General features: G+C 34.4%; 1 protein-coding gene across 2 annotated transcripts; it reads left to right on the top strand.

The window, feature by feature from the left end:
- Positions 1-672: 672 nt before the first annotated feature.
- On the top strand, positions 673-15,540 carry LOC110098150 (heat shock protein 90-6, mitochondrial). Of its 2 annotated transcripts, XM_020824877.2 has the most exons (21): positions 673-913; positions 1,943-2,134; positions 2,301-2,374; positions 2,720-2,845; positions 3,006-3,099; positions 3,214-3,297; positions 3,537-3,680; positions 3,772-3,885; positions 3,999-4,061; positions 4,155-4,229; positions 4,328-4,432; positions 11,078-11,209; positions 11,290-11,382; positions 11,459-11,536; positions 11,681-11,935; positions 12,057-12,159; positions 12,999-13,173; positions 13,247-13,352; positions 13,964-14,053; positions 14,986-15,174; positions 15,366-15,540. In XM_020824877.2, exons 1-20 carry the CDS (start codon positions 791-793, stop codon positions 15,169-15,171), a joined length of 2,412 nt encoding a protein of 803 aa, XP_020680536.1. In that variant the 5' UTR covers positions 673-790; the 3' UTR covers positions 15,172-15,174; positions 15,366-15,540. The 2 variants fall into 2 exon arrangements, with proteins under 2 accessions (XP_020680536.1, XP_028554362.1); XM_028698529.1 differs by lacking the exon at positions 15,366-15,540 and having other exon boundaries at positions 14,986-15,349.
- Positions 15,541-18,129: the final 2,589 nt, after the last annotated feature.

Raw genomic sequence — 18,129 nt, 5'->3', positions numbered from 1 at the left:
AAGCGAGTTAAGTTGACTCGGGTGCTGGCTCAGCTTGGCTCGATAAATGGCTCGTGAGCTGAGCTTGATGAGCTAACAAGCCAAGCTCAAGCAAGTCCCGACTCGACTCATAAGCTCGTTAGCTGGCTCGTATAAAAAATATTAGTATAAAATATACTTAAAATATATTAGAATTTAGGATTTAAATACAAAGTTGTTAAAAATATTTAAAAAGTTATATCCCAATTTCTTATATAAGTATTTCTTTATTATTTTTTTTATAATTTCTATATATTAGCCAATACAAAATAATGCACAACAATACATATAGCAATAGACAATAATATTGCTGTGTATTAGTGTGTATTAACTGTGTATTATTATGTACTAGTTAATGCACAACAATAAGCAACTAAATATATGATAATACACAATAATAACTAGTAATGCATAATAATATTTATTCCACACATTATATTTTTATTAAAGTCCAAATATAAGTCAATTAAGACATATTCATATACATTACATACATAAGACTTAAATTTAAGATCTCTTAATTAAAAAAACTAAGCTCTAACAAATACACTAAAATTAGCTGTGTTTCATCCGGTATTCGCATGTAATAATTTATCCTCATTTACACCTGTAGTTATAATCATTCTTTCTTCCTGAACGGCTGTGATAATAATTTATTGCTCTAGAACCTTCAGGGTGTCCAAAGAACCCTTCTTAAACCCTAAGCCTGAGGTTGCGAAGAGCCGACCCAAGGAACTTGTGACGGAGTGGAGGAGAGGAGCTCGACGGGAGAATGCTTGGCGCTTCACGGCGTTCGCTTTCAGCAGCGGTGCGCACATGTGGCTGCGCTCCCCGAAGCTGGCTGGCTCTTTCCGTCTTGCCACACAACTCATCACTCCCTTCCGCTCAGAACTCGGTAAAATCCGTTCTTGGCTTTTTTCTTGGTTTTTATAACTTGAAATTTTGATTTGGGCGGCTTGGAATTGATCTCCATGGTGATCAAATCTCTTGGAAGCATTTAAGGTATTGCCAAAATTTTGTAATATTGATAAAAGGAGGATTAAAATTGTCAGTTTTGGTGCTTAGGGGCGATTCTTAAATAATTAAGAAAGGAAAAAAAATGGCTTGGCATTGATCTCCTTGGAATCTCTTCGAAGCGCCAGAACTATGTAATATTTGTAAAACGGTTCGAAGTTTCTTACTGGCGATTCTTATATTCTTAAGAAAGAGAAGAAAATCTACTCGGCATTGCATTCCATGGAAGTCTGTCAAAACATCGAAGGTTTCACGACAATTATGTAGTTTTCGAAAAAACGGGAACAAAATTTGTCAAATTTTAGCACCAGACGTGATTCTTACATAAGCAAGAAAAGAAAAAAAATAAAGTGAGGCTGATTTTTTCCTTATCTCCCATGAACGCTCTCTTCTTTAGAACTTGATCTTCAACAACTTGGAATCGATTTCGTAGGAGTTTGTAGGAGGTGCACGGCATTCCCTTTATTTAATCTTTCATATAATATTCAACCTTTTTAAAGTTTACTGTGTTTAATTGATAGTAATTGCATGAGTTTGCCAAATGGTATCTAGAATTTTACTTATTGGAGGCTTGACCTGTCCATTAAAATGTGAAGGCTTGGGTATTTCTTGTATTCGATATATGTGACACTTAGGCCCCTGTAAGTTGTCCTCCATTGTTGATACTTGTGCCCTGCTGGCTGCTGCCTTCCCAAGTTATTTGGTCTCTAAATCTATTGGGCTGCTGTATTGCATTCCTTTTTGCATTAAACATACGTCTGCATTAACTTACTCTGTTCAAGAGCAAACATGCCTTTTCATTGATCCTAATTTCATACAAATGGGACACATGTTCATTCATATTTGAAGCGTATATGACCTCTTACCTGTGACATATCCTAGCTTTATTTATTTCTTATAATTTGCGTAGGTTTTGGAGCATGAATCCAAATATCTTCCATTTTCCTTTCGATGGTTTTCGATGCTGTCTGCTTCCAAAGTTTCCCGCTTTGGATGCTCGGTGGCCTTAAATAGCAATCTAGTCAGCAAACTCCATGAGTCAACTGCAACTGCAGCTGATTCGTCTGATCCGCCATCTGAGAAATATGAGTACCAGGCTGAGGTATGTAGTCCAAGCTAAAGCATTAAATGGTGATAGAAATGATACTATTTCTGCAGCTTTGATATGTTGATAGCTATTGCACTGTTGCACTCATTTATCTGATCTGTCATTTCAGGACATCAGTGCTAGGTTGACAAATGTTGTTCATCTACGTTCTGTTTTGTAGGTTAGTCGTCTCATGGATCTCATAGTTCACAGCTTATACAGCAACAAAGAAGTGTTTCTCCGGGAGTTGATAAGGTCTGTAAATTCTTAATATTTTGTAAAGCTTTTATGCAATGGAAATTAGTGTAGTAATATCTTGCTACAACTTTTGATGAACATCTACATTAATATATTATTGCTCCGTTCTGATAATGTGGCAACTGGCAACCCTGTCATGTTCCTTTTATCCCTTGAATGATTGATGTTGTTCACTAAACATTATCACTGTAGGTAAGTTAAATGGCATATAGAAGGAAGGGTAATTTCAGAGCCTTTCTTTTGTCATGTGTTATTTCATATCACCTTCTAAAAACCATGCAATACTGAGTCTCTGGTGATCGCATGGGGAGACTTATTACAATGACTTTTCTTATGTCACAGTAATGCTAGTGACGCTCTAGACAAGCTGCGTTACTTGAGTGTTACTCAGCCTGAACTTTTGAGGGATGCTGTTGATCTTGACATTCGCATTCATACTGACAAGGACAATGGAATAATAACTCTGACGTGAGTCTTCTAAGTTTCAGTCTATGTGGCATTTGTTGCTTTTAATTCTTAATTTTCAATTTCTCCAAATAAAAAAATGATTTTTCTGTTTCTTTTTTTGAAACAATTAAGAGTTATTGCATTGACATAGTAACTTTTTGAAATTGGTTTCACTTTCTAGTGACTCTGGAATTGGAATGACGAGGCAGGAGCTTGTTGATTGTCTTGGAACTATTGCTCAGAGTGGAACAGCAAAGTTTTTCAAGGCATTGAAGGTTGTGGATATTAAAAGGAGCAACTTTTTTAGTTTTTTCAATCTTTCTAAAATGATGGGATATGCTTTGACTTCGAATGAGGTTTTAAACAGCTAGCCGCCTTTTCTCTTGCAGGATAGTAAGGAAGCTGGTGCTGACAGCAATTTAATTGGCCAATTTGGGGTTGGATTTTACTCAGCATTCCTTGTTGCTGACAAGGTATGCTTATTCTTTGTGTCTCATCTTTTTTACAGGATCTTAATGCTTGCTATCTTTTTGCAAGGCAAATGGCATTCCCACATGAGCTATTTTCATTAGTCTGTTTATATCATTAATATTAATATGATCAATTCTTTTCGAATTTAAACTGAATATTGATATGCCCCACTTCCCATGTTCTCTTCCAAACATTGCTAGCAACTAGATGAATGCACGATCTGTTTTAATGTCATTAACAGGTAGTTGTTTCAACAAAAAGTCCAAAATCGGAGAAGCAGTTTGTTTGGGAAGGAGAAGCTAATGCTAACTCTTATACAATAAGGGAGGAGACAGACCAGGATAAACTTATCCCAAGAGGAACTCGCATTACATTATATCTTAAGGTTTGCAGCAGCGTGCTTTTCTTGTGTCTAATTTGAATAAGTACTTCAAAGGCTGTGTTTGGATGTTTATCTTGATTTATTCTAATATCAGCGTGATGACAAGGGATTTGCTCATCCTGAAAGAATCGAAAACCTTATCAAGAATTATTCTCAGTTTGTCTCCTTCCCAATTTTTACCTGGAAAGAGAAAGGTTTCACTAAAGAGGTTTGTATTGAGCTTTTTTAATACGTTGAAGTTTTCTTGAGGTTCCTAAATGCTTATGAAAGGTCTAGTTAATTTTTCTTGTCAAGGTTTACTTGATTATACTTATGTTGCAGGTTGAGATTGAGGAGGATCCAACAGAAGCTCAGAAGGATGCAGAAGAAGATGGTAATGTTGAGGTACTATTAACACAATTCTAAGTTATTGTTTTGTTATCCATAGATTTAATAAAGTTGTCTATAGATTGATAACAAACACATATTGACCTGCAGAAGAAAAAGAAGACCAAAAAGGTTATTGAAAAATATTGGGATTGGGAACTTATCAATGAGACGCAGCCAATATGGGTAAGTTCTCTTAGAAAATCTAATCTCCATTTATATGTTTTCTTGTTTTTTTTCCTTACAAGCAAACTTTGTATGCTAATGCTAGCATGTTTTTCCAGCTTCGCAATCCTAAAGATGTTACAACGGATGAGTACAATGAATTCTACAAGAAGACGTTCAATGAATATTTAGATCCTTTGGCTTCTTCGCATTTTACTACCGAGGTGCTTTTTATGTCATGCTTTATTTTTAAAGTTTTTTTACCAAGCTTTGCAAAGAAATTATTGTGTTATTGACAAACACAAACTATTCGATTTATGATATATATCACTATATTGCCATTTACAAGTTGGAAAGTCTGTTGTTTCCCATAGCATAGAAACTTGATTTAAATAATTTAGCATAGCAAGGTTTGTTGAGATAGTAGTGTGCATTCAACTTTTGCACATGGGATCAAAATATCTACTGGTTTACTTAATTATATCTGAGGGCAAACCTTTGGAATTCTGATGACAAGCTAGGGAATTTCCTTCTGAACTGAAACTAGTGTGCTCTTCAAACATTTACACTCAAGAGCATCTATTGTCTTCCAAGTTGATTAGCAGAATTTTTAAGTGTTTTTTTGGCTTTATGGATTCAAATACATGCAAGTTTTTTAGATAATCAATTCAGGAAAAAAACTACTTTATGCAATCAAAATTATTATTTTTTATGGTTGGAGTGCATTGGGGAGATGTAATGTTTTCCTTTCTTGTGCTGACACATTGAATTCGAAATAGTTGGCTCTTTATTTTGAGATGACAGGACGTGTCATATGCATGTGCATGAACTTCGACCAAATTGAAGCTTATGATATACTTTTAAAAAATGTATGGATTCTCAATGCTTAAACATTATTTAATTAGCATGTTAAACACAATTAAAATGATGAAGCTGTGCCGACTTTCTTCTCTTTATGCCATGGAATGAATGTTGCAGTTATTAAATTTTACAACAACAACAATAACAACAACAACATCAAGCCTTTGTCCCACTACGTGAGGTCGGCTACATGAATCCTTTTTCGCCATTGTGTTCGGTTAAAAGTCAAATTGTCATTTAAATCTAATAAAGAAAGATCATTTCTAATATTTTATAACCAAGTCTTTTTAGGTCTACCTCTACCTTTTTTAACATAAGTCAAATCCAATACCTCAACTTTCCTAACTGGGTCATCGGAAGGCCTCCGTTTAATGTGACCAAACCATCTAAGGCGACTCTCTCTAATCTTATCTTCCACTGGAGCTACTCCAACCTTTTCATGTATATGCTCATTTCGTATCCTATCTCTAAGGGTCAAGCCACTCATCCACCTAAGCATCCTCATCTCTGCAACACTTAACTTCGTATTATGCAGTTATTAAATTTTAGCTATAAATAAATAGAAAAAAGGGAGTAAGAGTCAGGCATGCATTAGGTAAAAAACTGATTATGATCATACTGAAAAGGACTTGCTAAGATTTATTTGATCGCCAATATTTTGTAAGAGATTGTTTTGCGAGCCTAATTGGAATTTCCATCCAACTGAGATTTTGAAAGATTGACTATTGTGGATTCTTTAAAGATTAATATTTGGAGATAGAATTGAGGGTAAAGTTTCAAGCTCTTTTTTAAATAATAGTAATGATATTGACGTTGTTCTTCCTTGAACGACACAGTTTTATTGGCTCTTTAATTTTAAGTTCATTAGACTCATTAAATTGCAATACAAAGAGCCACTAAGGAATATTAATTTGATAGTTTAAATATAGAACTCAGAGCTAGAATATGCTATGCAAACACATGCTATGTAGGGTTTTTTGTTTTTCGTTTTTTAGGAGCTGTCTGCTTTTTACATATTATCGTTCTTGTATGCACTTGTGTTAGTGATGCTTTGTGAAGTCTTGCTAATGTTTCAATGAGTTATGATGATTGATTTTGAAACCCCTGGGTTTTGTGATGTGTTGACCTCAGTATGAAATCAAAAAAAAAAAAAAAAAAAAAAAAAAAAAAAAAAAAGAGAAGGAAGAAATGAAAATACACGCTCAAATCCATACCTGCGCAAATACTGCAGAAATCCCGCAATGAATCCTGCTGAATCGGCACCGTTTGCATCACTTCCCGGAATTCCTGCATAAAACCTGCGACGATGGCCTCGATTTCGCTCCCTCTCGCATCGTTAAATACCGACTCAAAGGGATCATTCGGCTGCTCTTCCACACGTCGAATCCCTGTAAGCTTCTGATCCCTCTGCTTCTTCCCATGACCTCCATTCCTCTCCTCCGACTCTTCCTCTCGCTCATCTCCTCCAGCAAACGGAATCCCCACTCCATTTCGCCGAACCCCATTCAGCCGAAATCCACGATCCCGAGCTACCTCCGATCATAGCCCTCATCCCGTCGAAGCCTACTTGATCGGGAGCCTTGCCCGACCTCTTGGTCGTCCCGATCCCCTCCGTCCAGAGAGAGAGGAAGAAGACCGACCTACCTCTACCTCTCTCGACGACATCCCTGTTCTGTCAGATCGGGAGGTACGACATTTTTGATCGGAAGCACCAACAAGAGCTCGCTGAAAGTGAAGGTAACTTTCTCCCTCTCACGCACGTCCACGACCAAATCCTGCAAATCCGCCGAGCCAAGGGATTTATTATTATTATAAATAATCTAATTATAATTATATTAATTAAATGTAATTAATTAAAATTATTATTTTTAATTAATCAAAATTTATAAATTAATTATTATTAGTTAATATTAATTAATTATATTTTATTAAAATTAATTAATTTTAATTAAGTTATAATTAATTCTAAATTAATTATAACTTATTATATTAATTAATCTTAATAATTTTAATTAATTATAATTAATAAAAAAATGAATGATTAATTAAGAATAATTATTTAATTAACCTTATTTATTTAATGTTAATTATAATTAATAATAAAAAAATCCCCTTCCATGTCCTTCCTCGGCGTTCATGTTGGACTGACAAACCACCTAAGCACGCCTTTAGTGAGCGTGGTAGGAGGGAACCCGGTGCGACACCTACGACGAGGTAGGCGAGTGACCCCTCGATCCACGTGTCAACACCGATAACCCCACGAAGGTACAAATTCTTCTAAACTCAAAACTCTGTTTCAATGTTCGTGGCGAACTGGAAAATCGCCCCAAGCACGCCTTTAGTGCGCGTGGTGGGATGGGACCCCGGTGCGGCACGTACGGCGAAGCGGGGTCCCTCATAAGTACCTCCAAGCGGTGGGAAATAAAAAAATTGCTTTTCAAAAATCCTTTTTAAAAAACCCCATGCACGCCTTTATTGCGCGTGGTGGGAGAAAAACATATACAACCGCCGCGGTGTCTCACCAACACCAACCGTGCACGTCTTTAGTGACGTGGCGGGTAGGCGGCCTCTTGGTTTTTCCCCCAAACAGGGGAGACGCCGGGAGGCTGTCGAATTTTTGTCTGAAATACAGACAAGGACTTGTAACAATTTGGGACCTGGACTTGATTGAACTCAGAAGAATGACGGATTACTTGTACTTGGACTCTTGAACAAAATCTAAATGACTTAATAAAGAATTGAACCCAAGAAAAATGAAAATGAGCTTGAACTCAAACAGAGGACTTGTGGACATGTATTTGAATAGAACAATGTCACTTAAGACTTGTGAACTTGGTTTGAACCAAATGAGAACTTGACTTGAAAATGATATCAAAACTTCAACTGGAATGTCAAGGAATATGTCATAACTTGAACCCAAGTGAACAAATGCAAAAGGATCTAATGTGGACTCAAACTTGCACTTAACTCAAAAATGACACAGAACTCAATTGATTCATAAGGAGTACAATTTGAGTGATTATAAAGATAAACTCAAAGATGTTAAACAATGAACTAAAGTTTAAAGGGAGATGCAATGATGTATCTACAATCAATAGCTGAGTTTCAATGAAATATCAAATGATCATCATACAAACATCAATATGTGAATCTACCACATGAGATGTGAGTTCTCTTCAAAGTCAACAAAGGGCACATGATATATGACATGCATTCAAATGAACATCAAATGGAGGAGTGATAAAGAATTTGATTTCTTGAGGAATTTGATTTCTTGAAGAATAATCAAGATTTCAATGAAACTATCTTCTAATCAGAATGCAAGCGTTGAATTGAAAGGTCTCTTATGAATGGTGGATAATCAATAGCATGTTCAATAAATTTCTCAGAATGAAGGATACTAAAAAAAGTGTGTGATGACCATGATGACGGGTCCACCATCATGTGTAATAAATATGGCAAAGGTACAAGCAGAGAACAGGAAATGTAATTTGATTGATTGCAAACAGTTGTATAAAGTCCCTTAATAATAGTGCAAGCTGCATATGAATGACGACAATCAATGTGTAAAATCCACATAAGTCACGCAAGAGAATGTGAAAGTCTCTATGATCAACGTCAAATGTCTTGCGAATATATATAGTAATTCCTACAAATACTAGGAGATGTATAGGTCAATGTGGTAGTTCATCTCTCAACATACACGGAGAAATTGAGAACAAGCGCATGCACCTACAAGCTGTGTAGTAGAAGGTAATGGAGGCTACATCATCATTGCAATCACATCAAGCTATAGATGAATGCATCTACGTGCCTATAAACAACAAAAGTAGGTGTATAGCAAATATTAAAAAATTGCAACAAAGGCATAAGGAAACTTGTCATGCATACAACATACAGTGATAAATGCAAATACCTACAAGTATTTGTAGGGGACCCGATGCCTAGAAGTGCAATCGAAGATTAAAGACCTAGAGCAAAGAAGTAAAAGAATTGTGATAGAGGCAAGCATTATAGCCAAGGCAGGAGATTAGTTAGTGCACAATCCACCTGCAGAAAGCAATGAGTAGTGCACGACAGTCTACCTGTACGAAGCAGCGAATAATTCTATTCAGAAGCTGCTACGTCACGCCACCGTATCTGCAACATTCGTACAAGCAGACAGAAAGCGTCTATTCCAAGAATACCCCCGCACGTGCACAATAGTTTGTATACACATATGCACACTAAAAGGGGTAAATGTAATCAAATACCCGCATGGGCCCCGGCGAGCGTGCTATTGGTACACACGTGATGTCTAGGGATGCTGCGCGGGTTGACAAGTGAATTCAGGTTCAAAATCGATCCTTCTATACGGGTCAATAGAAGTCGACAGGGTTCGAACCATTAAGCAAATATAAAGTTGTGGTGACCAGTATATTTGCTTTAAAACATTTATATTAGGCCTTCAAGGCCTATAACAATATGAATTCACTAATAAAGGCACGAAGCCTACGAAACCCGATACTCAGTCAATAGCTCGGCTGAGTTGACAAGATTCAAGTTACAAATAGAAATGACCCCAAACACCCCGATGATGGCCTCGTTGATTAAAGATCTCAACCGGAGGGGTTAATTTCAGGCATTTTCAAATGCCTCCCAAAAGTCCACACAAAATCCAAACTCCAAAAAATCCCAAAATTCCAAAAATATTTAAAAATGAAATTATCCATCCCAACACTTAAAGCAAAGCCCATCATCCCTCCGCAACAGTCTGCCGGGGTGGACAAATTCAAATAAACTCTAGCTCACATAGAGCCAAATGCCTAGTCGAAAATATCACTAGGATCCATTCTCAAATAATCTCTTGCCAGTAAGGACGTGGTTCGTGTCCTCTAACCGGCAGTTTCGCCGCCAAATGACACTGCAGGTAAACGGTTATGACCCGGGGCCCTCCGAACCGAGTGGTTTTGCCACCAAATGGCACCACAGATAGCGGTTATGGCCAGAGCCAATACGCTCCATAGTGGCATTAAATACTTGAGATATGAATCAATAGGATATGATCGATAGGGCACAAAGCCCTCTGTTAGCTAAGGTGGATTCAAATTTGTCCCCTTAGACAAACATCCAACCCAGGTCTACAAGGTCCCCTTAGACGAAGCAACCCATGGCTGCCGATAAGGATCCTTCTGTCAGGTTGGGTCGACTACCTCCTCTGACTAAGTAGACCAACGACCATGATGGCCCGGGACGACGGAACCATGGGATCTTGATCGGGTCCATCATCCATTCCCCCACCATCCGCTTTGAGTGTGAGATGGTGAAATTTCCCATTTTAAATATCAAACTCTCTTCACAACACCAAAATCATACCCAATTTTCAAATCTGAATCCATGCTGCTACTATATGCCAGATAACACGTATTCTTTACATATCTGATTGACGACTAGCCTTAATCAAAAGTTCTTTCTCGTGATCGGGAGGGGTAATTAACTATAGGGGCTTGCGCCTATAGGAAACCAGAACTCAGATCATAAAGTCCTCACAAAATGAGGGCGAAATCTCTGGGCAGTGTCTTATCTACAAACCCATCTGCCTTCCAAAATTTACTCCGGAACTTATTCAGTTAAAACTCCCTCGCCGAATAAAAAAAAAAAGCGAGGGGAGGCCGGGGCCGAATTTTCGGAGCCCACATGATGCTGTCATTTACATTTATTCTTGGCTATTGGAAAACATTGAAGTAAAAAAAATTTGATTAAATGGAAGCATATGCTTCATATCTATTGATAGTTACAAATTAACACCTGCGAATTTTCATGAAATATTTCCTTATAAATAAATAAAAAACAACATTTAGTCATTTTTAAAGACGATTTTGAAAACTGTTTTTGCGTTTTGAATGATTCAAATGCCCATATGAAAGAAATTCTTGTATGCAAAATTTAAGCTTCTTTTTTATGGTGCCTTGATGTTTTTGTATTGCTTTCTAGTTGATTTCATATAACAGACGTCTTTGTAATTGCAGGGAGAGGTGGAGTTCAGGTCCATTTTGTTTGTGCCTCCTGTGAAAAGAGAAGATATGTTGAATACAAAAACAAAGAACATAAGGCTTTATGTTAAACGCGTATTCATATCAGATGACTTTGATGGGGAACTGGTGAGCAAATTATTTCTACCCAAAACGATTGCTATATTTTGTTATGGGTTGCTAAAAACAAATTTTATTTATATAAATAGTTTCCAAGATATCTGAGCTTTGTGAAAGGCGTTGTGGATTCAAATGACCTTCCTCTGAATGTCTCACGTGAGATCCTTCAAGAAAGCCGCATTGTAAGTATGCTAACATGATTTTCATAATAGGCTGTGTTTATGTATTTACCTTAACTGCATTCTTTCACATGCCTAGGTGCGGATCATGAGGAAACGGCTAGTTCGCAAGGCCTTTGATATGATATTAGGAATTTCACTTAGTGAGAACAGAGATGTAAGCATATAGTTTTTTCTTGAACTAAAAGCTAGAGTAATTTTTGTTAATTTGGATAGTTTTACGACTGAGTTGCATTTTATTTTGCTAAGCATTTAACTGTTTTTTTTTTTTTTTTTTGTTTAATGCCTCCCTATATCTCAGGATTATGATAAATTTTGGGATAATTTTGGCAAATTTTTGAAATTGGGATGCATCGAAGATCATCCAAACCACAAGCGCATTGCACCGCTTCTTAGATTTTTCTCATCTCAAAGTGAGGACGAGTTGATCAGCTTAGATGAATATGTGGAGAGTATGAAGCAAGAACAGAAAGATATCTACTACATTGCTGCGGACAGTTTGACGAGCGCAAAAAATGCTCCTTTCCTAGAGAAACTTTCTCAGAAGGACTTTGAGGTAATTTCTAGCTAAAATGGATTCCATGATTCCGCAGAATTATGTCAGGACATTAGGATTGTTTTCAATCTCTATGAATAACTTAATTTTATGTTTTCTATGATTGTGTTATTTCTTGCAGGTTCTATTTTTAGTTGATCCCATGGACGAACTTGCTATCCAGAATCTGAAGACCTACAAGGAAAAGAATTTTGTTGATATTAGCAAGGAGGATTTAGATCTGGGTCAGTTACAATTGTTTTGTCAGTGTTTTTCTATTTTAAATGTATTATAAGCACCACCATTACCATCATCATCGAACGCCTTATCCCAACTAGTAATTCAAATGTATGGTGATAAAGGTTAAAAATTAAAAGAACTGTGAGTTCTTCCTTTGCCTATTCTTTATAGACTTCCATATGCTTTCTAGCAAAAGTTCTGGCTGCATGAAAAAAGCGTATGAGTGATTCAAGCTTACTTGTGAGCTGGGTCGAGCTGGTCTCGATAAATTGCTCATGAGCCAAGGTTGATGTGCTAACGAGTCAAACTTCAGCTAATTCCTACTTGACTCGTTAACTCACGAGCCGATTCTTTTAAAAGATATTAATGTATATTAATATTCCATAACTTAAATAAAAAGAGCTTTAAAAATATTTAAAAAGTATTTATCACTTTTTTATATCAAGTAATTCTTTGTTATTATTAATCTTTTTTTTATATTTCTCTTTTTTTACCATTTTTTGTATAGCAATTTCTTGAATCAAATTTTTTTTTTCTTTTTTCATAATAAATGAGTCAGTTTGTGAGCTGATTGAAAATTTTAAAATCAAGCTCAAGCTTAAAGTAGATTAATTAATCAAGCTCAAGCTCAAATCGGAGGTGACTTGAGCTAAACTCTACTCATTTGCTACGTTAATCTCCAATAATTTCTTTCGCCCATTGTGCGCTCCCATTTATTTTGACATTCCTTTTTTTTTTTCCGTTGGATAATTTCTGTGTAAGCATTTAACTTTTTTTTTTTAAACTGTTTCATTCATACTTTTTTAGCGCTTATGTTTTGAATTTCCCCTTCTTTTTGCCATAGGGGATAAGGATGAGGAGAAGGAGAAGGAAATCAAGCAAGAATTTGTTCAGACCTGTGATTGGATAAAGAAGCAATTGGGCGACAAAGTTGCAAGCGTTCAGATTTCTAACCGTCTTAGTTCCTCTCCATGTGTGCTTGTTAGTGGAAAATTTGGTTGGTCCGCCAACATGGAGAGGTGAATAATTCTCTTCTCTCGGCATATTTTTTCTTTATAGAAGTTTCAGAAGGTTTACTGATATTGTTTGCAGGTTGATGAAAGCACAGACACTTGGTGATGCTTCTAGTCTTGAGTTCATGCGCTCGAGGAGAGTTTTTGAAATTAATCCGGAGCATCCAATTATTAAAAATCTGAAAGTAAGACTTCACATGGTCGGAGAGCTTAGGCTATTTGCTTTGTCTGAACATATCATGTAATTTTGGAAGCGAAAACAATCTCCTAAAAATAATAAGATTTTTCAAAATTAACAATTTTAATAGGCTTTTCAAATGAATAGCTCCAACTTTGAGATTCTGAATATTGTTTTGTTGGGGAGTTGCGTATTTTGTTTCATATTTGTCGGCCAAAAAGTAGTCCTTTTTTTTCCTCTTGAAATATATTCTGATTCCTTTTCTTCTCACTATTGTCTATTAAAAAACTTGATCCTCAGCATTCTTAGAACTTCATCAAGTTCTACTGATATGTATCAGATATGATGAAATTGAACTTTTGTTAATGAAAGTCCTGTTTAAGCTTGATTTGTATTGTTTTTTTAACACCATGTGTTTGTTGTTAAAGATATTAATTCGAGCCTTTTTTTTAATCCCGTGTCTGCACCACGTTTAACAATTTATTATTTCCTACATTTTTTTTCTTTTGCTTTACAGCATGATGTGATAGGATGCGTGTTTATTATATCAAGTTCTATGATTCCAGATTATAGCTTATCAATTGAAGATAATCAAGTTCAAAATCTTTTATTTGGCAGGTTGCTAGTAAAAGTTACCCAGATGATCCTGATGCTCTCAGGGCAATTGATCTTCTGTATGACACAGCTCTGATTGCTAGTGGCTTTACAGTGAGTACCATTGTGCAAACTTTATTTTTAGGTTTTCATTATATATATATATATATATATATATACTCGACGTGAATATGAAGATGTTGTCAAAGGGCCGTTTTGAATGTTTATTGTAGCGAAAACACCACACTAAGGCTTCGTTTGGGACGGCTTCTTAAAATAGCTTTTTAGTATAAAAAATTTAATTTTTGTATTAAAAATTTGCTTTAAGAAGCAATAAAAAAGCTGTCTCTAATGAAGCTTAAGACAGGAGTGCTACAGCTATATTTGCTGAATAATTTCAGCCTGTTAATACTGGGCGTTAGGTTCAATTCTAGTCAGTTTGCCTGATTGTTCAAATAAATATAATCTAAACCATAAAGGCTTAAACAGTAGTTTGGAAATCCAGCTATTGGCTGAATGAATACATTCAACCTAATAATATTGTGTATCAAGTTCTATTCTAGTAAGCTTACCCTGATTGTCCAAATAAGCAGATCCTAAACTATAAATCCTTAACCAGTATGAAAATTCTCGACCTAGCCTTTATAAGATAACTTGAGGCCATTTTTTGCTAGGTAATTTGGAGGACCAACTTCTTACCTGAACAGTAGAATGTATAAAAAATTAATGCATAATATACATTGGGATGGCGGTGCTGTGTTGTTGAATTTTTATCACTGGTCGGAGAAATTTTTATGTGTACATTACCCGTTGCTCTATATGTCCGGATGACGGGAATATATTGTTTTGCACGTCAGTACAAAATGAGTGCACAACATTATATAAATTTTATACTCCCAAATAAAAAGGATTACACAATGAATACATAACAGTGTATTTCAGTATTCTGCACATAGAGCTATAGCACGTTGTTGTTAATAGAGCTGTCCAGTAACAGTAGCTCTTCACATTAAACATTTCTTATGTTTAAATGGTGTACTTTGCAGCCGGATAACCCAGGAGAGCTTGGAGGAAAGATTTACGAGATGATGAGCATGGCAATTGGAGGAAGGTGGGCAGAAACTTCTCAAGCAAGCCATCACGGTTCACCCAACCAACCTACTCAATTTCAAACCACCGAGCCGTTGGAAGCTGAAATCGTTCATCCAGTTGAAGCTGAAAGCCAGAAATAAACGGTATTCTGCTGTTTCTGGGTTATTTATACCCATCTTATTTGCTAGTAAGAGTTTTCCAGATATTAGAATATTTCCTGTGGTTGGTTCAAAAATTTTCAAAGCAGTAGCAAAAGAGTATCTTACATTATGCCATTTAATGCTTTGTTTTTATCTCAAAATATTTTGAATTTGCTCATTTGCTTGTTTTTCAGATTTGCAAGACTTTCAACATAGGGGATGAATAGAATTCTCACTAGTTATTTGTAAGCGTTTGGAGACTTTGGATGTGATCATTATTCACATTCATTCTTATTTTTCTATAATTTTTTTTTGATGAAATGAAACGGTAAAGCTCGAATAAAAATTTTATCAGATGTTGTTATATAATTTGCATCAGGATGATGAAGATGATAAAATGTTTAGAGTTACAAAAGAAAATCTATAAAATTTGAAGATATTAAAGCTTTTTATTATGATAATTAATGTGGCGCTATTTTTTATTTCAATTAAAATATTTTCTAATTCTATTTAATATTTTAAAAATAATTCGAGGAATGGGCAATTAAAGAAGGGCTGTGGTGTATTTTTATTTTATGAAATTAATACTTATATAGAAGAATAAAATAAGAACAGAAATAAAAAAAAAATTGGAAAAAGAAAAATAATATGGAAGGCCCTTTTAAATAAATTTTGATTGCTCGTTTGCATCTGTTTCGCAAGATCGGAAAATTAAATAAATTGAGTGGGCAGATTAAAACCTTGAAAGGCCTTAATTTGTAACATACGTATTGCTATTTTAATCTTATTTTATTTTAAATTGAAGAATAATTAAATGTAATAGCAAATATATATTTTTTATGTATATTAATAGCATGTTTGCTACAGGCTTTAAGCATTTCTCACCTACTATCATCACCTACCATCTTCCATAACTTTTTTTTTTTTTTTGAATTTGGATAAAATGTATGTACTTATTATTATTTTATATTTGATTATTATGAATATTTGGTAACAAGATTGGTGTCATAAACTTAATTTGTTAGGCTTATTAAGGATTCGTTTGGGATAGTTTTTTTATTGCATCTTAAAATAATTTTTTAATTTTTAATAAAAATTAAAAAAGTTATTATTGCTACTTAAAATTTAAGCAGTAAGTAGTTTCTAAGTATATATAACATAGATTGGAGTTTGCTATTTAAAAATACTCAAGTCGTTCATTACACTTTTCTTTATTTTAAAAAAGGAAGTAAAAGTAGGAGTGTGCTAACATAGTTCATTTTGTATTGTAATAATAAATTAAAGTATTGTTTAAAAAATTGAAACTAAAATATATACTGGTATTAAATGCATTTAATTAATCAATGGATTGTACTGAATTTGAAATATAAACAAATGAGTTATAGTTATTTTTAAAATGACCCTTAGGCTTTACTATCATAACACATCTCATATTAGAATCTTATCCTAGTAGTCCACTAGCTTCGGCATAATATCACATGTCATGCTAGAATCTCACCTCGGTAGTCTATTGGCTCTAGCATAACAAAATCCTTTCACTTCTTGAGATGAAATGCATTTCATTAAGTAAAGCATAATTTGACTTAATTCAGAAAAGGTTAAAATATCCTAAAAGTGGGCAAAAAAATAATATTGTGCAAAAATTCATAATTTCAAAATATAATTAGATTATCAAAGATTATGTATAACAACTTTCTGAAGCTTTATTTGAATTAAAGTACTAATTTTAGATGTTAAAATAAAATTTTGAATTGGTAAAAATTGCTACTTTTTAAAAATCACATAGCAAAAAATTTTAGAAAAATATTCAAAATATTCATAATCTCAATCTCTATAATATATAAAAAGTTATGTAGTGAAAATTTTACCAAAACAAAATTATCCTCATTTTTTGTAATGGAAATACAAATTTGATCGAAAAAATTTTAAAAACACAAAAATATAAAAATTGAAATAAACAATGTGGACAAATTAAATGATGTTTTTATTTTTGATTTGATATTTAATATTTTTTTTAGAAAAAGTTGCACAATTAGTGTTAATTATCTCGAAGAATGAACTTACACTGCATTATTGATTTGAGGGAAGAAACGAATTATTTTGTATTTAAAATCAACATAGAGAATGTCAAAAATTATCTAGTAGGGTAAAATTCACATTTACATATCATTTTAAATATGAAATTAATCCATGATTGACTTTAGTCGACATTTAGTGATTTTTTCCCTCTTAATAAACTAAGGCAAGATTTATTTTATACTAGGATCTTGGGTTCCTATAGAGACAAGCCTCTATAGTTGATTAGATCTTCAAAGAGAAAACTTTACGTTACAATGGAGATTAGACTTATTTTGATTTTAAAATATAAGAAAATTATTTTATATATTTGAAAATTTAATTCATTCCCTCAAAAATATTTTTTAAGTTTTCGCAGAAAATATATTTAAATATAAAATTATTTTTATCAAAGAGTTGAGGTGTGCAAACATGTCTGAGATTATGGTTGTTGCAACTCAGTTTTCAAATCTATGCTTTTATATCATGTGAATTTTTTATGATACCAAAATATTATTGCGTTGATTATTATTTCCCTAACACATACTGGAAAAATCTTGTTTGCGTTGTTTGTGTGTACTAATATTTTAGGAAAATCATACTCCAAACTGCCGGAGACTTTAACACATATTAGATTAGGGTTTCCTGTAATTGAAATCTGTACTTTTTCTCTTTTTTCTTGAGTTTGAGAGAGTGTGATTATAATTGGGTAACCGTGGGCACACATACTAGGGGAGTGAGTCAAAACTTGCATTTTTTAAAACTAATCGTAATGTAAGATTTTGGAATCGTATGGGATGATTTGACCTAAGTGTTTCTCCAAAAAGAAGTTAATTGAATCATGCCTTAGAAATTTTCAATTGAACTGTTCGTATTGTACGAAGTTAGATTCAGACAGATGAC

This window comes from Dendrobium catenatum, unplaced genomic scaffold (genome assembly GCF_001605985.2).
Source record: "Dendrobium catenatum unplaced genomic scaffold, ASM160598v2 fragScaff_scaffold_1103, whole genome shotgun sequence".
Taxonomy (NCBI): Eukaryota; Viridiplantae; Streptophyta; class Magnoliopsida; order Asparagales; family Orchidaceae; genus Dendrobium; species Dendrobium catenatum.
The sequence above is the reverse complement of the archived record's forward strand: the minus strand, read 5'-3'. Positions and strand labels throughout refer to the sequence as shown.